The 23,522-nt window shown below is 48.0% G+C and overlaps 1 protein-coding gene across 4 annotated transcripts in view; it reads left to right on the forward strand.

Annotated features, from left to right (window-relative positions):
- The window catches only part of MAPRE3 (microtubule associated protein RP/EB family member 3), an 832,303-nt gene that overhangs the window by 613,617 nt on the left and 195,164 nt on the right, over positions 1-23,522 (forward strand). For all 4 annotated transcript variants that reach the window (XM_086928121.1, XM_086928120.1, XM_086928118.1 and 1 more), the window contains one exon: positions 6,792-6,993. In XM_086928121.1, coding sequence (XP_086784247.1) covers positions 6,792-6,993 — 202 coding nt within the window. The remainder of the gene's footprint in view (positions 1-6,791; positions 6,994-23,522) is intronic.

A 23,522-nucleotide genomic window follows, 5' to 3' on the forward strand; every position in this document is an offset into this window, starting at 1 on the left:
CTCAGCCCATCTGGACACGGTGAAGGCCCGCGTCGACTCCCAATACAACCGGAGTCTCCACGTCGAATCCAGACTTTCAGACGTTGAAGATGCTGCCACTCAAGACCGGCAAAAGCTACTCTATATGGCCAAAATCCTGGCGCTTATACGGGATAAGAATGAGGACTTGGAGGCCCACTCCCATCTAAGTAACCTCCGCATTACGGGACTTCCAGAATCCACCAACATCTCGCAGATGGAGACTTTTGTGGTGCAACTGATCAGGGAACTTTTTTCGGTGACGTACTTTCCCCTGTCTTTATTGTGGAACGTGCCCATAGTTCCCTTGGTCCTCGCCCCGGCCCTGGGCTGTCCCCGTGCCCCATCATCGTCAAGATCTTAAATTACCGGGACCGCGACACCATTGTTCGAGCTGCTCGCGACAAGGGCACTGTCAACCATCAGGGTAACATTCTCTCCTTTTATCCAGACTACACCCTTACAATCCAAGCTGCCTGGCGAGAATTCCTCCCTGCAAAGCGCATTCTCCAGAAGCACGAGGTATCCTACTCCCTTGCCTACCCGGCGAAACTCAGAGTCCGGCAGGGCACAAAAACACTGATCTTCCCCGATCCTAGAGAGGCCCTTGCGTTCGCCAAAAAACTGGACAGGGGCGCTCGCTCCTCACTTTCTACATCTCAGCCGGACGGGGATGGCCTCAGTGACAACGACTAACTGCGGACACTATTGGTATTTATTTTTTAATATTTTTTTTACCCTCCTTTAGGTTTTCACACAGAACTGCAGACCGCTTAAGTGACGGTGACTAACTGTGCGGCCTATGGTTTTTCTTGTCTCACATGTGACTTATCGTTGACGTCGCTACTTTATTGTTGCTTAGCACCTTCATCTTTCCCGTTCTGTGGGAGGCCCTGGCTTTTGCTAAAAGAATGGTAGTAAGTCTCATCCTTCCTCACCTGAGGCCCCACAGGATGGTGTTAGCCGCCTCAGTGACACTGACTGTTTGTGCAGATTATGTCTTCCGATCAGTATGCTATCTGTATTTGATGCCGCTACCTAACCTGAGCGTGTCCACCCTGCTTTATTGCAGGGGTGTCCGCCAAGTCCTGCCCTGCCCCCACTGGGATGATTCCCACTTAAGATGTTTTGTTACCCTCTCCAAGTTCTGGGTCCCTGGGGTAGGGTGGGAGGAATTCTCAGCCTGATCGGGGGTTGGAGTGGGTGTGGGGTGGATGGGTTTCTTGGGGTTTTTTGGTCTGTGGTTTTTGTGCAGGAATGGGGTGGGAGAGGTGGTGGGGACTGCGGGATGTTTTGCTCCTCTATTGAGGCGGTGGCTTCAGTTTGCCGCCTTGTTGCTGTTTCCTATTGTATTTGCATGTTTTCTCATTGACACTGTACCGTGCTTGCTGCCTTGGTCATTTGCCTTTCACTCTGTATGCTATGCGTCTTCGACTTGCCCTACCCCTGCTCACTGGGCTTGGTCTGTTGGTCAACCTGTAGCTCTCCAGGTCCCTTCCCCCCCCCCCAATATGCCACCTCCCTTGTGGGTTGTCCGGACTCTGGCTCTCATTGTCCCTTGCAGTGACTTGCGCGTTAGGCCCTGCCTGTCCATTGGTTTCTTGAGCGCCTCTCCTCTGCAATCCTACTTGTTTGCCTCTCCTGTAGGGCAATCCAAGGTGTCTGTCCCCCCCCTCCCCATCCAGTTCGCTGGCCATTGCCTTCCTTTCCTCCTATTCCATATGTTCGCTGCGCTCCCCTGCAGAGCTCGCTGACTGCGCTGCGTGGTACCGCTATCACTGTTGTCTCCTTAGGGCTGATCTAGTATGCTGGTCCTGGAATATCCGGGGCTTGAATGATCACCGCAAAGCCCGCTTGATTCACTCCCATTTGCAACGCCCCAAAGTGGACTTATGTCTACTACAGGAGACGCACTAGCTGCCGGGGACTTTATCCAAACTCCAATCCAGGCACTGGGGGGAGTCTCATTCTGCCACCTACTCCTCTTATGCCAGGGGCGTCTCTATTCTTATAAGGCGGGGCCTCCCTAGGCAGGCTGACAGGGTGATTCTTGACCCCGATGGCAGATGTGTTATCCACGGCCTCCTGCTGGCGCAACCTGTAACGATTGCCGCGGTCTATGGCGCCAATTGTGACGATGCCGACTTCTTTAACCAGGTGTGGCACCTTATCTCCTCCTGTGGCGATCCTTTGGGGCGTGACTTTAAATTGACCCTATCCGTGACTCTGGACCGGTCGGGTTCCCACTCGTCTCATCCACGCGCTGTTGTAGCTCTTTCATCTATTCTGACCGATAATGCTCTTTACGACGTTTGGCTCCATTTCTATCCTGATGCGCGGGAGGGCACCTGCTTCACTGGCGCGCGGGGCTGTTGGTCGCGTATTGATTTTTGGCTGACCTCACTGGATGTTTTATCTTGGCTTTCCAACGTTAGGCACATGGCTCGCACCTTTTCTGATCACGGACCTGTCCAGATCCGTCTTCGTCCTCCTCATGCCCCGTGACGGGCCTTTACTTGGCGCCTTCCCCGTAACGCCCTCCGGGACTCCGTCTTCTGTGCGGACATTCAGGCTGCGATCACTAACTATTTTGATCTCAATAAAGGCTCGGTTGAGTCTGCCTCCACCCTATGGGAGGGGTTTAAGGCCGTCATTCGCGGCGAGTGTATTTCTTAGCAGGTAGGCGTCCTTCGCTCTATTCGTGCCACTTTGGCGAAGCTTGAGGAGGATGTCAGGGACCTTGACACCGCCCAGGCTGCGAATCCCTGTCCCGAGACACTGGCGCAATTGCGTCAGAAACATACTGAATTCTCCGACGAGGCTGGTCACGAACTGTCCTTTCTGGGCAGGGAGGGCCGGGCGCACCGTTTCGGTGAGGGGGACCGCCCCAGGCGTACTCTCGCCAACCTTCTTCACCCACCGCACGCCGCTTCCTATGTCACAGCCTTGAGTGACTGTGGTCCTGACAGGACTTCCTCCCCGGATGACATTATGTCCCGCTTTCTCGACTTTTACTCACCGCTCTACTCCGCTGGTGCTCCCTTGCCACGGGTGGACTTTGAGCAATATTTTGATTCCATCGTACTGGTTTGGTTTGAAGACTACCATCGTAAATTCCTGGATGAACCTTTTTCCAGGGAAGAAATATTGGCAGCCATCAATAGTTTACCCGGAGACAAGGCCCCTGGATTGGATGGCCTGCCTGCCTCTTTCTACAATGCATTCACAGATCACCTGGCTGCAATGTATAACGCGTTTGACTCTGGCTCCTTTCAGCCTTCCCTGCACGAGGCGCTGTTAACCCTTCTTCTTAAACCCGACAAGCCGCCAGACCGTCGCGACTCCTACCACCCCCTGTCTCTAATAAATACAGACAACAAAATCTTTGTCAAGTTGATCGCCTCCCGCCTTCTTTTACTTATGCCCACCATCGCCCTTCCTGACCAATCTGGTTTTATCCCCGGAAGGGAGACTTCCCACAACCCCTGCACGATTTTCGCGGTATTGCACCAAATTAATCCTGACCTACCAGTCTTGGCTGCCCTGCTGGACGCCACGAAGGCGTTTGACACGCTGGAATGGCCCTCCTTATTTCACATCCTGCAGCGTATGGGTTTCAGTGATCATTTCCTACGCAATGTCAGACTGCTTTATACCAACCTCTCAGCACACCTCCACATCAACAGCCAAGTCTCAGATCTTATCGCTATCGCTCGAGGCACGCGTCGGGGGGTGTCCGTTATCGCCTATGCTTTTTGCTATAGCGATAAAGCCCCTGGCCGCCAGGCTTCGGCTGCACGATACCCACAGGGTTATTGCTTTTTTGTCCGGTTCCCTGCTCGTCTCAATGTACGCGGATGACATTATGCTTTACGTCCGTCATCCCCAAGAGAACCTCAGCCCGCTTGTCCGCGAGATCATTCGGTTTGGTGGGCTGTCGGGCATCCAGGTAAACTGGAGTAAGTCTGTTCTTTTCCCACTGGCTTACGCCACTGTGCTATTCTCACTCGACTTTCCATTTGTAAGGGCTTCCGGCCCCACGCGCTATTTGATAATCTGGCTTAGTAGGGATCTGGATCTACTGTGGAGATCGAATTTTGGTAGTGCAGTGGATTGGCTGGAATCCAGGATCCCACCGTGGAGCCGCCTCCTGTTGTCATTGGCGGGCCGCATCTCAATCGCCAAAATGGTTGTCCTTCCAAAGTTTCTCTACTTGTTTTTAAATATCCCCATCCCCCTCACCGCTCATTTTTTCCGCAAATTCCGCTCCCTAATTATTTCGTTAATATGGGCTGGTAAACAACCAAGAGTGGCTTCTGATATTCTAACTTTACCCATGTCTGCTGGTGGTATGGGCGCGCCTGACTTCAAGCTGTATGCCCTGTGCACTCAAGCCAGCTTTCTACATTTTTGGATCCACCCCTCCCCTTACCAGATTCACGACGCTGTTGAGACTGATATAGCTGCCCCGGCCTCTGTCCACAGCTTTGTTTGTGCCCTTGGTCCGCCCTTGAACCGAGGTAGACACGGTCGGGACGTTTCGTTGGGCCTGGTCTGGCCTGAGTCGGCTGTCTGGCATCCCCTTGCTCTCTGCTAACTCCGTGCCCATAGTTAACCACCCGGATTTTCCCTCACTTCAGGCCTCCAGCATGCCCAGGAGTGCGGCGCGCTTGGGCCTGACGACAGAGGTGGACCTCCATCCGGAGAACGTCTTCTTTACACTCCCTGGCGCATCGGGCCACAGGACAAGCTCCTTTTTTACCAGCTGCATGCCACGTGCCGGAAGCTGCATTCCACCTTCCCTCAACCCCCAGCCAACATGCCGGCTCTGGATCTCATTTATACCACTTCGTCCCCACACAAATTAGTTACTAAACTATATGCCCTCACTCTAGCATCCGCCCCATCTCCTCTGATCGTGCTCGAGAGGCATGGGGTGCTGATCTGGGCTCCAACATATCGCCAGCGGACTGGTTATATTGCTGTAATCAGACGAAGAAGTTGTCGCCAAATTACCGGCTTTGTTTGATCCGTTTCAAATACTTGCATAGGTTTTACAGCACCCAGGTGCAGCTTCACAGGCTTGGGCTCACTCCCGTAGATAATTGTTTGCGCTGTGCCGCACCCGCGGCGGATTTCACTCATCTTGCTTGGCTTTGCTCGAAGGTCTCTGAGTTTTGGAGTGCGATGTGTTCTACCATTTCTGATATTACCGCGCGACAGTGCAACCCGATCCACCTCTTTGTCTTCTCGGGTTTGTGAAGTTCTGCCCTGATGCCTCTCGCCGCCTGATCGCGATGCTCCTGTTCCTTGCAAGGCATAGGGTAGCCATGTCTTGAGTCACAGGCCGGCTCCCACGGTTGAGAGCTGGCTGGAGGATGCCTCTCGGTGTCAGACTCTCCTGTCGGAGTTCTGTCGGAGTTCTGGGACTTGATGCCTGCTAGGTCCCGAAAAAATCAATTGTGGGAATGGACACTGGTATCTACAATAACCATTGGTTATTCTTTGACAACCCTCATAGACGCTGATTGATTCGGATGTAAACTGTGCGGTATATCTTTTCGTCCGCCCCTTGTCACATCCGAATCAATCAGCGTCTATGAGGATTGTCAAAGAATAACCAATGGTTATTGTAGATACCAGTGTCCATTCTCACAATTGATTTTTCATGATCTACCCAGGGGAACTGAATGGACCTCAATTCCTCTTCCCTCCCTTTTGATGAAAAAAAGCCTGCTAGGTCCCGTCCTGTTGACATCTGGGGCCCTTTGACTGCCTACCTTCTTTCCTGTTCTCACCCGAGTGGCGCTGCCTCTCCTGCGCTCCCCGCCGGCCCTGGGTCCGCGGCGTCCGCCGGTGCTGGTCAGTGACTGCTTCTCCCCCCTGCTGTGTTCTCCCGCCCCTCTCGCCTTAGCCCTCCATTGCCGACAATGCTAAATATATGTTTTCCCGTGAGGTAGGGTCCTTGTTATGTTGAAGCTGTGACATTCTCTTCCAGCTAATCTACTGTGTATAATGGAGCGCTTGACCTTTTTTCTGTTTTGTACATTGCACTGCGCTCTTGCATGATGTACTGTGCCTGTCTTGGTTTTTCACAATAAAGGTTTTTTGAAAAGCAAAAAAAAATAGAATACTTAGAGCCTGGTGTTGAAGAGACAGCAGTAAGCTAAAAGGCCACCTGTTTAGAATTTTTACCGTCATCAATGGGACTATCCTAAAAGACATGACAGTTTCTTTTATTTGCTAGCGGGACCTTAAATCAGCCTTTTGTAGGCAGGTTCTCGGTTCAGGGTACATGTTTCCCTTCAGAATTGTCAATGACTTTCAGGCCAGCATATTACTTTTCAAGTTTTCACCTTCAAACCTTTTCAAAATTGAGCAGGTTAATCAGGGAATGACAAAACTGTCACTGTGCATTTGGTGATGAGATTGCCTCATTCACGGTTTAGACTGCATATGTTATACACTGTTCAGTATGTGACCCACATGAAGTGTTTGTAGGGATCTGCTGTAATGTAAACCCATTTATTTTCCCATGTTTCAACCAATGAGCTGTGAGTTGACTTAATTTGCAAAAGTAAAAAAAGTGATAAACCTAGCATGATATGCTGGATCAAGAACGTCCAGAAGAGGCATGCGCATCCTAGGTCAAAGCTGTAAAAAATAAAGTGTAAAATAATTAGATAGATTGCTGTATTAGTATTCTCTATTTGCATTAAATAGAGATGCACTCTTGAAAAATGTCAATATATGTTTGTTGTCTTTTCCCACAGATAATTCCAGTAGAAAGATTGGTAAAAGGAAAGTTCCAGGATAATTTTGAGTTTGTTCAGTGGTTTAAGAAGTTGTTTGATGCCAACTACGATGGAAAAGAATATGATCCTATGTTATCAAGGCAAGGGCAAGATGTGGTTGCTCCTCCGCACCCAGGAGAGCAAGTCTTCAACAAACCCAGAAAACCCATTGGCACAGCAGGTAAGTGTGGTTGTTCCTCTGCAGGATTGTGGTGAAGGAGAACCCGTTGATAGCACAAACTGCAGACTAAATATACCCGTTTAATATATAAATACCAAGTGTGAATCAAATACCCTAAGGAATGTTTCCATAACATGTGAAGTGTAAGCTGAGAATGTGCAGCTCCAATTCGTGCCCCAACATTTATTTATCTAGCTGCATAACATGTAGAACAGAAATGTTTTACACAATATCATTAGCAGTCCACAGCATATTGAGCGCCTGGGTAGATATTAGCATGTATAATGCTCATAACAATAGATGGCCATTACATGTTTTCCCTCAAAACTGTACACTAGACTGTTGAGTGTCAATAAGGTCTCTCCCCTTTCTTTCTAATATTTACCTCCTTCCCCATGTTCCATGGGAAATGGTCGCAGTAAAAATGACAGCTGATGATTTGACATCTGCAAGATGAAATTAGTTGAGAGTTGTTTAATAAGATTGTGGACAATGGAACAAGATTCATTTTACAGATGTAATTCAATTTTATTTTCATATATATTTTATTTTGAAAGCCTTAGGAGAAACTGTTCTTCAGTACTACTATGTAGAGATTAGATAAACTTTGTATCAATCTGAAGTAGATGTCAAACATCTACTGGTTAGTTATCTATTTTTAAAATTGAATTTTTTAAGTATTATCACAACAGAAGGCCATAATACAAAGCAAAAAACAACAAAAAAAACATTTGAGGTGCAGTATTGCATAAAGTTACTACCAGGCTGGCATAAGTTAATAGCAACACCAATGTATGTAGTGTAAGAGTCTGTATTTGTATAAGCATGTTCAAAGTACCTCTCAAGCTATTTCATTCTCTGTCATCAGGTAGGTTGTTAAGGGGGGGGGCAATGTATCCTTACAGTGCAATATCTTACGTAGATCCTCCACATATGTTTTGAGTTGATTTCTACAATAAATAAGATCTGGGATCAATTGTTTCTTTGTCAGCATAGTCAATGTACCCCAGCAAATTGCTACTCTTCTTTGTGTCATCAGTAGTGCAAGTGCCGCCAACTTCAGCATTGCTGGTGTCACATTTTTACCGAAGCCCAGAAGGCGTGTTTGAGGTCGTTTCATTGGGGGTTTGTTAGATTTGGGGGTCTCTAGTTGGCACAGGTAGGTACTTGTGACAAATAGGGACCCTTGTCTCTAGTCAGGGTAAGGAGGTACACTCCTAAAATAACACCTGCTCACCCCCTTGGTAGCTTGGCACGAGCAGACAGGCTTATCTCAGAGGAAGTGTGTAAAGCATTTGTGAACACATACAGTAATCAAGTGACAACACTACAGACGGACACCACACAAGTTGTATATTAAAAATAAGTATTCTTTATATAGGTTTAACACAAGACCACAAACAACAAAAATCCACAATACTGTACTTAAAATGGTAGAATTAGCTTAATTTTCTTTAGATCATGAAAAGTGACACATTGAGTCAATGTACCTTAAGATTCATAACGCTTCCACAACGAAAGTGTTGCAGGGATGGTGATGCGGTAGTATCTTACACGCAAAGCCGGTGAGGCGTTAAAGATCCGGTGCAAAGAAACAAACATGGCGTTGTCTTCTTGATGCAGCGCGCTCCTCCGATGTTGAGATGTCTCAACTCGATGCGACAGCTGCAGCGGCGACACCCTTATTCTGTGATGCAACAACAGCAGCTTTGGCAGTGACACTCTGGTCCGACGATGGGAGACGCTTCCGCGCGATGCAACAGCTGCAGCGGCGACACCCTTGTTCAGTGATACGGCGACACGCTTCGATGTTGCGAGACGTTTCTTGTGATCCGGTGCAATGCAACAGTTACAGTGGCGACACCCTTTTTCAGTGATGCGACGACAGCGGCTGTGACGGCGACACGCTTCTTCTTCATGAATCGCACTTCCAGCTCCTTGCGACACGCAGTCCATCAGAAAGCCCCAAAACAGCTGCAGGCACTTCCAAAGAACTCTTGGGGAGCTGGTGGTTGAAGTCTGTTGTCCCCGAGACTTCAGCAGGAGGCAAGCTCTTCTCTCAAGCCTTTGGAAATCCTTCATAAGTTGAATAAAGCACAAACAAAGTTCCTTTCTCCTTTCTTTGGCAGTCAGGCAACCACTGCAGGCCAATCCCCTAATCAGCACTTCAGCTTAGGGATAGTCTCTCAGTCTCTCTGGTTCTGCTCCTCAGCAAATGTTTCTTCTTGTTTCCCAAAAGTGATCTAAAGTTCCTGGGTTTGGGTCCCAATGTTTATACTACTTTTCTCTTTGTTCTCTGAAGTCAGAGAAGCCTTTGCCTAGTCCAAACCAGTTCTGGTCAGTCCTGGAGCACTCTGTTTACATGACTCCTTCTTTACTTTAAAAGTGCAGGCCAGAGACATCAGACGCACCATAGGGGGTGGAGCCGGCATTGTGGAGGGAAGGCACTGCCCTATTCAGGTCCTATGTGCAACTCCTCCCTCCCATCTAGATGCAGATCTCTCTATTCAGCACTGGGCGGACTCACCCTGTCTCCTGGAATCCTCCAGCCCCTGTCACTCAAACTCCAGAAAAGGAATACACAACCTAGCAGAGGCAGGCTTAACACAGAATGTTAAAACCAACTTCACTAAAAGATGTATTTTATCATTCTGAGTTCAGACATACTAAACTCGAATTTCTACCTAGTTCCCTGACTTAGTTAGGATTATAAGATGTAATAATATAACTGCCCATTCTGGCCTATGGCGAATAGGTAGCTTTGCAATAGTGAAAAACGAAAATGGCTGTACTTCACTATTAGGACATGCCACACACATCAGGGCTTGCCCTACCTTATATTTACAATGCACCCTGCCCATGGGCCTACCATAGGGGTGTCTGATATGAAGAAAAAAGAAGTTTTAGGGACTGGCAAGTAGGTGCAATTGCCAAGTCAGCATGGCAGTACTAGACTGCACACAGGCTCTGCAATGGCAGACCTGAGACACACTTTTACAGGCTGCTTCTGTGGGTGGCACAACCAGTGCTGCTAGCCCACCAGCAGCATTTGGTTTACAAGCCCTGTGCACTCTCAGTGCACTGTATTAGGGTCTGACCAGTAAACCAAATCAGCCAATCATGGAATCACTAATCCATACCTCAATTTACAATAGGGAGAACATGTGCACTGTAGCACTGATAAGCAGTGGTAAAGTGCCCAGAGTCATAAAACCACCAAAAACAGGTAAGACAAAATACAGGAGGAAGGCAAAAAGTTCAGGGATGACCCTGCAAAAAGGGCCAAGTCCAACTGGGTTTATTATCTACTTTCGATATCGGACTACGGGAACACTGTTTGAACTGCAGCACAAAAGCGGTAGTATGTAAATGTTAATAATGGCATATGATCCACGCTGCATAAAGTCCAAGACGCAGCGGAAAGCTCCCAGGACCAATTGCAGCCTCTTTCCCAGCCAGCACTGGAGAAGGAAGACCTCACACTGCACGACATTATAGCAGCTATAAGTGGAGTGTGAACATGCCCAGAAACGTGAATAGACTCTGTGCCAACAGAAGTTTCGTTCATAAGAGCGGACCTCCGAAACATGGGCACTAGAGTCAGAGCTAAAGAAACTACAGTAAACCTTCAGGCCGATGGGGAAGTCCTCAAGTAACAAGTCTGTGATCTAAAAGCTACAAATAAACTTCTAGAGGCCAAGCTCGATGATTACGAAGGCAAGTCACACCGCAATAACGTTCGAATATTTGGTGTGCCTAAGTGAGCAGAGGGACCTGCAGCAGACCTCTTTGTTGAGGACCTGGTCATGAAACAACAACAGCTTTGGGTGCGATCTCGATATTTCTCTGCTCAAAAGGCGCACTGGGCCCTAGTAAACGACCAAACCTGCCCCCACTGCCAATCCTGGCTTGAATATTCCATTTTCACAACCCAGATGTCTTACTAAAACTGCTGGCAGCGCTCCTCTACTGTCATATGAAAACAGTACATAACATAAACCTTGCTTTTTGAATTTTCCTTGCCCTGAAAAACTCTGAAGTTCTAAAAAAGAGTCACAGTGATACATAAAAGATACAGGAAACAATACATGGAATTATTTTCACACAGACTACGACTTTTTTTTTAACCTTTTATGACACATCTCTAAGTCTTGCAAATCAATGGGGAAGGAATCTACCATTGCAGAGGACAAGAATCCCACTCCAAATGCCCTCTATTTTATGAAGGAGCGCTTAAGACCTGGACCCTTTGGCCCCTTTTTAGGTCTCGCCTAGACGAAAGCAAAAGCGAAGCTTTTGCTGTCTATGCGAGACAACTTATGTTGCCACTTTTCTGGGAATATTGTGGACATCAGACTGTTACGAGCTTTTTCTGCTGTAGTCAGGCTGTCACGAGCTTCTCCTTTGGAGATTTCACCTCGTGAGCGCGCCTTGACTGCATCTAATGGGCCGTGCGCTTCCTTTAGTCAGTTTCACTTTGTTTCATTTCAAAGTGCAGGCGTCAATGTGTCTGGTAGTTGTTCATGTGGAGTGCCTTCTGAGTTCGTGAGCGCGCCTTGACTGCATCTAATGTGTGTGGCTTTTTTTTTCAACGTGGCCCGGGCGCTTGCTTCAGTCAGTTTCGCTTTTAAGGTGCAGGCGTCAATGGGTCTGGTACTTGTTTTATTTCCATTTAATGCTCTTTGGAACAACAATTTTATATTACTTGTGTGTATTACCACTGGCCAGAATTTCAAAGACTTATATTCACGCAAGTGAAATAATACTATTGTGATTAGGGCCGATTTTTGGAGTCTGACCGTTCAGAGTGGAGCTTCAGAGTGGAGCTTCAGAGTGGAGCTTCAGAGTGGAGCTTCAGAGTGGAGCTTCAGAGTGGAGCTTCAGAGTGGAGCTTCAGAGTGGAGCTTCAGAGTGGAGCTTCAGAGTGGAGCTTCAGAGTGCAGAGTGGAGCTTCAGAATGCAGAGTGGAGCTTCAGAGTGTCAAGAGCAATGCCAATAGCTCTAACTTTAACAAGGGCAAAACCATTGCATTGTAAATGCTTGTTATTTTACCGAATCACATGCTCATGCTGCTGCCTGGTTTGTCTACATGCACACAGGCAGAATCACTCGGTACAAAATGGCTCCTGTTCACTCGTCAGTACGGTCTTGCGCCGCCCCACCTTCCCCCTGCCAAATACATTCATTCCAAATACTGCTTATTTTCATATCAGACTGACTTCTCACATCTGGGATAGCAGGGGCACCTTCCACAGTGATTAGTGCTTCACAAAAAATAATTCTCGGCTAGCGCTCAGAAGCCTTGAAGCTTTGATTGAATGACACTGCAGGTTGATGCCCCGCTCGTTTTTTGATGCTATGCGTTCCAGACACTGATTTTATTAAGACTCACTTGGAGCTCTAAACTGTCACTTGATCTTTCTTTGGGTCATTTCGTTTGCCCGGAAGGACTAACATATCTGTGAAACCCTCTTCTTTTATAGTTTGAGCATCGTCTTCGTTTAGCAGGATAACATTATACATTTGAAAATACAAATATCCGGGAAGAGCAGAGAGCAAATCTCCGCGATGTTGGGCATTCTCCTATCATAAAGGAAGCGTGTTGGTGGGACCTGTGGCATCTAACGCATCATTTAACCCTATATGCGTGGGCACCTACCACAATAATGTATAGGATGAGTTTGTTCCGTTCCCGTTTTTAATTTGATGTAAAACTCAAATCACTGCACACTCTCTACTACACACTCTCTACTACAGTCACTACTCTCTACTACACACTCCCTACTACAGTCACTACTCTCTACTACACATTCTGCTACACACTCTCTACTACAGTCACTACTCTCTGCTACGCACTCTACTCTCTACTACACTCTACTACACACTCTCTACTACACACTCTACTACAGTCACTACTCTCTGCTACGCACTCTACTCTCTACTACACACTCTACTACACACTCTCTACTACACACTCTCTACTACAGTCGCTACTCTCTACTACACACTGTACTACACACTCTACTACAGTCACTACTCTCTACTACACACTACTACACACTCTCTACTACAGTCACTACTCTCTACTACACACTCACTACACACTCACTACTACAGCCACTACTCTCTTCGACACACTCTATACTAGACACTCTCTACTACACACTATCTACTACAGTCACTACTCTCTACTACACACTGTACTACACACTCTACTACAGTCACTACTCTCTACTACACACTACTACACACTCTCTACTACAGTCACTACTCTCTACTACACACTCACTACACACTCACTACTACAGCCACTACTCTCTTCGACACACTCTATACTAGACACTCTCTACTACACACTATCTACTACAGTCACTACTTACTACACTCTCTACTACACACTCTACTACACACTCTACTACACACTCTACTACACACTCTACTACACACTCTACTACACACTCTACTACACACTCTACTACACACTCTACTACACACTCTACTACACACTCTACATTACACACTCTACATTACACACTCTACATTACACACTCTACATTACACACTCTACATTACACACTCTCTACTACACACTCTACACTACACACTCTACACTACACACTCTACTACACTCTACTACACACTCTGCTACACACACGCTCTACTACTCTCTACTACTCTACTACACATTCTCTACTACTCTACTACACACTCACTACTTTCTACTACTCTACTACAGACTCTCCACTCTCTACTCCACACTCTCTACTCCACACTCTCTACTTCAATCTCTCTACTTCAATCTCTCTACCTCAATCTCTCTAATTCAATCTCTCTACCTCAATCTCTCTACTTCAATCTCTCTACTTCAATCTCTCTACTTCAATCTCTCTACTTCACATTCTGTATTACACACTCTCTACTACACACTCACTACTCTCTACTACACACTCTCTACTACACACTCTACTACACTCCCTACTACACATTCTCCTACACACTCTACTACACACTCTACTACACACTCACCACTCTACTACACACTCACCACTCTACTACACACTCACCACTCTACTACACACTCACTAGTCTCTACTGCTCACTCTCTACTACACACTCTCTACTACACACTCTCTACTACACACTCTCTACTACACACTCACTACTCTCTACTACACACTCACTACTCTCTACTACACACTCACTACTCTCTACTACACACTCTACTACTCACTTAATACTCTCTACTCACTCTCTACTACTCACTACTACTCTCTCTACTACTCACTACTACTCTCTCTACTACTCTCTCTACTACTCACTCTCTACTACTCACTCTCTACTGCTCATGACAATGCCATTTATTTATCTGTTTCCAAAACCAACACATAAATAAAACATTTGTCATTTACAATGCCAAAAGCGCTAACTTTTGCAAAGGCGAGACCGTTGCATTGTAAATGCTTGTTTTTCTCTTTCCTCTATTATGATTCCCTGGTCCTACAGTGACAACCTTGTCAGAGCCACCACCTCGCCTGACAGTGAGCCCTGGCCCCACTGACTAGTAACTCTTCCTTAAATAAGAGACCTTTGATGTGAAATTGTCTTAACAAGATCTTATTTTACTTGCCTGAGTGCTACAAGGATCCACTATTGAAGCACTTTTTTGCTTTCAAGCTAGACTATAGTATAGCTGTATACTTGAGCATTGCTTCCAAATACTTTAAAGTGAATTCAGGTGGCAGTCGCTATGAGAAAATAAAACCTTATATGCTGCCATGGCAACTCTGTACTGACTCTTGATTTAAAAGGTGCATACATTTAAATCAATAATGAAAAATTTCCTAGCAATTGTAAGGTTTCAATTCTATTAAGGACACAGAAGTGAGGATTTGCCAGCCCTTTCTTCATTTATTAAACAGCAGCTGTTTTATAAACACATAACCTACATTTCCCATCATTCAGAAGGAAATGAAAAGTCACAGTAACAACTGTCCAATCATGGCCCGGGGTGGCCCTTCTCAGTCTCTGTCCACATGTCCTTGTACTTTCTTCCTGAGACCAAAGCAGACTGTTGAACCTCCCGCTCCTCTTTGGATGACTCCAATCCTGCAAGAACCTATACAGAAGTTCAAACTGGGACCTCAGGCGAACCAGTAGGAATGTTATGTTATGTTATGTTAAATTAAATGTATTAAGCGCACGTACGCCCGTAGGCTTCATGGCGCTGCAGGAAGATTAGCAAAAACATAACATATAGCAGAAAGAGACGGAGTTAACTATGGGTAAGCTTGCCTAAAGAGCCAAGTTTTAAAAGCCTGTCTGAAGGCTAGCAGGTCTTCATGAAGCCTTAGCGTCAGTGGCAGAGAGTTCCACAGGCAGGAGGCCAAGAAGTGAAAAGATCCGCCTCCCTGGCGTTGTTTCCTGATCCGAAGCACCACTAACAAGTTCTTTTGACCTGAGCGGAGAGCACGAGACGGGGTGTAACTAACAAGCAGGCTGCTAATAAATCCAGGGCCCTTACCTTGTAGAGCCCTGAAGATAATGCAGCCAGCTTTAAATGTTGCTCTCTGCGCCACTGGCAGCCAGTGGAGACTGGCCAATCCCGGCCTGATGGACTGCCATTTGGGAATCTTACAAATCAGCCTGGCCGCTTGGTTCTGAACCAGTTGGAGTCTCTTGAGCTGCCCAGCCGGAAGACCCAAATACAAGCTATTGGAATAGTCCAGGCGGGACAGCACAAGAGCGATGATGACTTGAATCAGAGCAGGGTGGGTTAATAGGTGGGCAATCTTCTTGATCTTACGAAGTTGGAAAAAGCTTGCAGATACCACGGTCCCTACCTGACTTTTAAGCGAAAGATCTTCGTTAAAAATGACCCCTAGGCTTTTTACTGTTTGGGACTTAGCTGGAGGGTTTCCCATATCTGGAGGCCAAAAGTGTGGCCCCCAGTACAGTTCACTCTTCCCAGGCAAAATCAATTCGGTTTTTCCTGGGTTGAGTTTCAGGTGATTTAGGCTCATCCATCTCTGAATGTGGACCATGGCCTCCCGAAATTCGGTGGCCGCACCAGGGGAGTCCAGACGGAAGATCAGTTGCAGATCATCTGCATAGTTAAAAATTAAGGCTCTAAACTTTTTTAATGAAAACAGCAGGGGTCGTAAGTACAAATTAAATAAAAGTGGGGATAAGGACGAGCCCTGAGGGACTCCGCATTCGTTTTTAATTTTAGGGGCTGTAAAGGTTCCTAATCTCACTGCCTGGGTACGTTCCGAGATAAATGACTTCAGCCATCTCAATGCCGAGCCTCTAAGGCCCGCCTGTTCGACGCGGTCGACCAAGATGGTGTGGTCGACCGTGTCGAACGCGGCCGACAAGTCAAGAAGTACTAGTGCTTGGTGTGTCAATCAACACAGCATATGCAAAGAAACAAGCATGTTCAACACAGACCAGTTCATACAATTGAGAAACTGATGAAAAAACTGGTTTGACGCATGTGGGCTGCTGAATTCATATCTGTGCATAGATCGCCGCCTAGTGTTGGGTCCGGATGATTGCACATTGTTGTCCTGGAAGAGTCTTCGAAGTATCACGAGATAGGTGGCTCCTCCCCTGGACTACAGTGCGCATGGGCATCAACTCCATCCTCAGATTGTTTTTTTCCGCCATTGGGTTCGGATGTCTTTAATTCCCTCTTGTCGGAATCGATAGAAAAACTTTCTTGAGACCAAAAGGTCTTTAGTCTATACGTCGGTATTGTCTTGCGTTCGGCTTTACTTCTTCTAGCTCGGCTCCGAGACGGTTTCTTTACTTCCGCGTGCTCTCGGCGCGGAAGGCCTAATCGACGCTCCTGACTTATCGACCATCCATCATGGACCGAAGTCCATTCAAGAGATGTCCGGTATGTAACTCGAAGTACCCCGGTGTGCAACAAGTGTCTGTCGCCGGACCACGATGAGGCCAAGTGTATGGCCTGTTCACGATTCAGGTCCAAGAAGACACTCAAGCTCCGACGAGCTGCGCGCCTGGAGGCCCAGCAATCTGCTCCGGCGCCTACGAACATTTTCGATGCTGGGGATGTCGAGGAAGAATATATCCAGGACGTTTCGGAATCGAACCCCGCGTCGGACGTTGAAGAAGACTACGACGCTGATGCTGAGGTGTTCGAAAGCGAAGAAGTCGTCGAGGAGGTAGGAGACGACGACGGTGCCCTCGGGGCCATGGAGGATAGCTCGGACGAGGAGCTCCCTCAAACTGACTCTGGGGCCGTGCCTATCTATAAGGCCCAGGTCGAGGGATCGCCTTCGGGCCTTACCCAAGACCTCGATATGGGTTCCACGGCCCCGCCTTCGGACCCGGCCACGGACATTGTTACCGAGCCACTCCCGGTCAAAACGAAACCGAAAGTGAAACCTACGGTCTCGACGCCAGATACTGCGCAGGTGCAAGTATCGAAACCGAAAGTGCGCATCGCATTAGTCGGATCGAAAACTTCTGAGGCCTCGGCGCCGAAGATGGCTGTCGAGCCGAAAGGCCAAGTCAAGGGCGCCGAGACAAAGTCTGCCGCGCCGAAGACTAAGGTGAAGGTGGTCGAAACTGGCGCGTCGGCGCCGAGGACGGTCGACACCGGCAAGGGCCTTGTCGACCCGAAGAAGGCTGTCGACGACCCGAAGAAAACTCTTGGCGACCCGAAGAAGCGACCCGATGACCCGAAGGTCCTCTCTGCCCCGCGTCCACACGACAAGGCCAAGGGTGCTGCGCCCCGAGAGTCGACTCCAAAGGTGGCCTCAAAGGACTCGACTCCAAAAGTGGCCTCAAAGGACTCCGCTGAACCAGCGCGTCCATCCACCGCATTCACCAAAAAGGTCACGGACTCCCTGCAGCGCATCAGGGACGGCACCGCAGCGGTCGAGCCGAAGGACCCTCCGCCTGCGAAGCCTGTGGAGAAACCGGTTAAGGCGTCCACGCCGATCCTCTTTACCTTGCCGCCTAAGGCGGCGCCGAAGGCTTTCGCTCCTAAGCCAGGGGCCGGCGTGCCCGAGAAGGTCTCCTCGGCGCCGAAGGCGTCGTCGGTGGTCCACGGCCCGCGACCTCGACAACCTCCGGAGGATGAGCGTCAAGAACACTTCATCGACGCCGAAATGGGCAGGCTTTCCCTTCTGAAGCGGAAAATCACCCCAGAACCCCAACTGGAGTCCTACAAGAGCCCTCTCAAGAAGAAGAAGGACTCTGCTTGCTCTCCTGTCTTGGTGGAACCCCTTTCACCACAGACTCATGATGTGTCGCCCACTTACTCCGATGTGGACGCTGGTGAGGGTGATGAGGAGGATGAATACAGTTATCCAGTCTATACAGACCCTGAGGATACAAATGAGCCCTGGGCAGCTGGTGGTGACCCTGGGGATCCTCATTTAGGACAAGACCCTCAACTCTTTTCTGCTAAGACTTCACCTACTGAAGACTCTGCTGCTTTCAATGCCCTCATTGAACGGGCTGCTAACAATCACAATGTCCAGCTGCATGCTGACCCTTTGGATGTGGATTTCCTCTTTGACACTTTTTCAGTATCGGAAAAGACTGTGAAAACTCTGCCTATGCTAAAAGGTGTTTTAAAGCATGCTGCTGAGGTCTTTAAGGAACCTACCAGGGCGAGGGTGATAAACCCTAGGATTGACAAGAAATACAAGGCGGCACCTACTTATCCTACCTACATTAAAGGACAGTTGCCTCTGGACTCCCTTGTCGTCTCGAATGCCCGGAAGAGGGCCAATTCTCAGACTACGGGTGATGCTCCTCCCCCAGACAAAGAATCCAAGGTCTTTGAGGCTTCGGGGAAGAGGGTAGCAGCACAGGCAGCCAACATATGGCGCATCTCTAACACACAGGCGCTTCTAGCGCGCTATGACAGGGCGCACTACGATACACTAGAGACCCTGTTGCAACACCTGCCTGATCAATACAAAGAGGGGGCTGAGATGCTAATTCAAGAGGGGAAGCTAATCTCCAACGCTTCCATTAAGTGCGCTCTGGACGCAGCCGATACCGCTGCCAGAGCTATAAACACCAGTGTTATGCTTCGGAGACATGCCTGGCTGAGAATCTCTGGATTTAAGCCAGACATTCAAACCACCATCCTGAACCAAACGGTTAACCCAGATCACCTGTTTGGACCAGAGGTTGACACCACCCTAGAAAAAATGAAAAAGGACACTGATACTGCAAAATCCATGGGTGCCTTGCAGTCCCAGCAGTTTCGGGGTGGGTCCTTTCGTCGCTCCAACACTAGAGGCGTCTCAAGGGGTCAGCTTTCCCAATCCACGCAATACTACAAGGGCAACACCCAGACTACTTATGCCAACAAGAGTCGAGGTGGATATCGCGGCAACAGCGCCAAGGGCAGAGGACATGGCAACAACAGCTCCAGGTCCTCTACCACCAGCAAACAGTGATGCCTTTTCACTGCCCCCCGACCACACAACACCGGTCGGGGGGAGACTCCAGCAGTTCCTTCCCGTCTGGAAGTCCATCACCACGGACAGGTGGGTCAGAAAACGTATCCAATACGGTTATTGTCTGGAGTTAACGTCCACTCCACCCAACATGCCCCCAAAACACCGCCCTATGTCGGACGAGCACTTGCACTTATTGCAGCAGGAGGTCGCAGTCATGCTGCAAAAAGGGGCAATAGAGCTCGTGCCTATGCAAGAGAGAGGCACAGGGGTCTACTCCCTGTACTTCCTGATACCAAAGAAGGATGGGTCCCTCAGACCCATCCTGGACCTCAGGCCACTCAACTTCTACATCCTGTCGGAGCACTTCCATATGCTGACCCTGCAGCAAGTGCTCCCGTTGCTCAGGCAGGGGGATTTTCTCGCAACTTTAGACCTAAAGGATGCGTACTTTCACATTCCACTGCACCCTTCACACAGGAAATACCTCAGGTTTACCATCCAAAACCAGCACTACCAATTCAAGGGTTTGCCTTTCGGTGTCACCACGGCACCCAGGGTGTTCACAAAGTGCCTGGCGACAGTGGCGGCACATCTCAGGAGACGAAACATCCACGTCTACCCCTATCTGGACGACTGGCTCATACAAGCGAAGTCAGCCCAGCAGTGTGCCGCCCACATGTCCCACACCATTCACCTCCTGCACGATCTGGGATTCTCACTGAATTACCCAAAATCCCAACTCCAGCCCGCCCACATACGGCAGTATCTGGGTGCGACCATAAACACTCTGGCGGCCACAGCACAGCCGAATTCAGTGAGAGTCAGCAGCATTCAATCGCTGATCCAAAAATTCAGGCCTCAACACTCACTTCCAGCAAGAGTGTTCATGCAGTTGATAGGCATGATGGCCTCCTGCATTTCCATAGTCCCGCATGCGAGACTACATATGCGCCCGCTTCAAGAGTGCTTAGCACGTCAGTGGACTCAGGCTCACGGGCAGTTGAAAGACCTAGTGTTGGTGAGCGGTCGGGCATACAACTCTCTGCATTGGTGGAATCCACAAAACCTTTGCAAGGGCCGACCGTTCCAAGAGCCTGTGCCACAGATTATCCTGACGACGGACGCTTCTCTCCAGGGATGGGGAGCGCATGTACTGTGCAGGGACTATGGACGCAACAGCAGAGGAAGATGCACATCAATGTTCTGGAACTGATGGCTATCTTCATGGCACTGAAAGCCTTCAAAGTACATCTGTGCAACAAGGTCGTGTTGATCCGGACGGACAACATGACGGCAATGTACTACATTCAAAAGCAGGGAGGGACACACTCTCCGCAGTTGTCTCATCTGGCTCAGAGCATGTGGAAGTGAGCCATTCAAAGGAACATCTTCCTCATGGCAGAGCACCTCCCGGGCAAGGACAATCAGATGGCGGACCTGCTCAGCTTGCACAGCCACCAAATGCACGAGTGGGAGATACATCCATCAGTTCTCCAACCGTACTTCCAAAGGTGGGGTCATCCAGAGATCGACCTCTTCGCCACAAGGGAGAACGCAAAATGCCAAAGCTTCGCCGCCAGGTTCCCACACCCACACCCACAATCGCAGGGCAATGCGATATGGATGAACTGGTCAGGCAAATTTGCGTACGCTTTTCCCCCAGCACCTCTGATACCGCTGGTGGCACGCAAGCTCAGGCAGCACTCGATGACTCTCATCCTGGTTGCTCCAACGTGGGCTCGCCAACCATGGTACACCACGTTTCTGGAACTGTCCGTGGTACCGCATCAGAGGCTACGTCTCACACCCAGCCTTCTGACGCAGAGCCATGGCGACATTTAGCATCCAGATCCGCAACAGCTCAACCTGGCGATCTGGCTCCTGAAGTCCTAGAGTTTGGCTACCTGCACTTGCCTTCTGACTGTATGGGCATCATTCGGGAGGCAAGGAAGCCCACCACCAGAGCATGCTATGCGGAGAAATGGAAGCGGTTTGTAATTTATTGTGCAGACCACAACATTAACCCGCTAGATGCTTCTATTCAGAATATCATCTGTTACCTTTTCCATCTGTACAAATGTAATCTGGCATATGCTTCCATTCGCATTCATCTATCTGCAATGGCTGCTTATCTCCAGAATAGGCAGCACCTCTCCCTCTTCAGGGTGCCTGCCATTAAGGCTTTTCTGGAAGGACTTAAACGAGTTATTCCTCCGCGGACTCCACCAGCTCCGGAGTGGAACCTCAATGTGGTCCTCACCAGGCTGATGGGTCCTCCCTTTGAACCACTGCATTCCTGCGAGATTCAGTTCTTAACGTGGAAAGTGGCTTTCCTCATAGCAATTACATCGCTACGGAGGGTTAGTGAATTACAAGCCCTTACTATCCAAGAGCCATTTATTCAAATTCACTCCAACAGGGTAGTGCTTCGCACTAACCCTAAATTTATTCCCAAGGTTGTGTCTCAATTCCATATCAACCAGACTATTGAGTTACCTGTTTTCTTTCAAAATCCCGAGTCATTGGCGGAGCGGATGCTCCACACCCTTGAAGTCAAAAGGGCCCTGATGTATTACATCGATAGGACCAAGGATTTCAGGAAAACTAAGCAACTCTTTGTCGCCTTTGCACCACACCACAAAGGTAACCCTATTTCCAAGGCTGGTATTGCTAGGTGGATCGTTAAATGTATCCAGATCTGCTATCTTAAAGCAAAACGTACCCTTACCATTCCACCAGGAGCCCACTCCACCAGAAAGTTGGGGGCCTCTATGGCATTCCTTGGAAACATTCCTTTGGAAGACATATGTAGAGCAGCCACATGGTCTACCACACACACATTTACAAAGCATTACTGCTACAGTGTCTCATGGATCATTATGAAATGATCGATGTCTTAGACAAACCAGAACATGATCTTTAGAATACCTCAGGAATCGTGGAACACATGAACACTCTTTCGTTATATAATCATTTCAAACCAAAACTGAGAGTCAAAGAACACACGTGCAAGTTTGAAATATTTATTATTCAATGCAAGGTTCTCAAACGCAGTATCTTGTATAATACCAAAATGCATATTACAAAAATCAGAGTTATCAGCATAGTCACTAATCCATAGTAAGCAAAAGGTGATAGCATGTTACAATGCAAAATCTATAGAAACCTGTATCACCTATATTTTGCGCACCCTATTTAGCATATTATATTATATCTAAGAAGGTCTCATTCGGGTTTTAGCAGGGCGGGCCCATACCTCTAAATGTCAGTAGGAGCAGATCACATCAACAGCTACCAGCTCTCTTCATGCGCAGCACCAAGTGTGTTGATTCATTCCCTGTAACTCTATCTTAAACCCGCGTAGAGCCCAATGTTGGCATCAACATTATTAGTGTTATGTCTAATGTGGTGCGAGGATCAGGCCTCCCAGCAACCTTGTGTTAGGTTATTCTTAGAGTGTGCAGCTCTCAGTGTGCAGACAGTTGTACCAAGTGTACCAAGCAAAGCTGATAGCATAGTAATAACATATTATGCTCAAATAAATCAAATCACCGCTTCTAGGGTGAAAGCGACAACAACAAGTAGGTGTTGTGTGCAAAACTGAAGCCGAAGGAAAAATGGCTGTTAGACATGTAATACACTCATGCTAACATAACGCAATATATGTAACGAAGTATCCATATGACACCCCCCCCAATGATCCGAGCACCGTCAAATATAAGGGAAAGGCAATACTAAATCAAATACATAACATGAAAGCAAAGTTCAATAATCTTGAGCTAAAAATAAGCTAAAAAAATATGTATGAATGAATATGTATGAATGCCTATAGTGGCCTCAAAAATGAAAAACAAAACTTTCGAGATCAAAAGTTATCCGCCAGGTTTCCAAAATAAGAAATGTAGGACCAGGTCCCATCAATCCAAATGTCTGTAAGAAAAAAACAAGGCACTTATTCGATATCCAAAGTCATGTGCCATATCAATGTCATTCTCTGCGACATCTCATGATTGAATTCTCCATCATCTAAACACAGTTCATCCCTTCAATATAGCAAGGGGAAAGTCATGTTCCATAGCA

This window comes from Lissotriton vulgaris, chromosome 6, assembly GCF_964263255.1.
Source record: "Lissotriton vulgaris chromosome 6, aLisVul1.2, whole genome shotgun sequence".
Taxonomy (NCBI): domain Eukaryota; kingdom Metazoa; phylum Chordata; class Amphibia; order Caudata; family Salamandridae; genus Lissotriton; species Lissotriton vulgaris.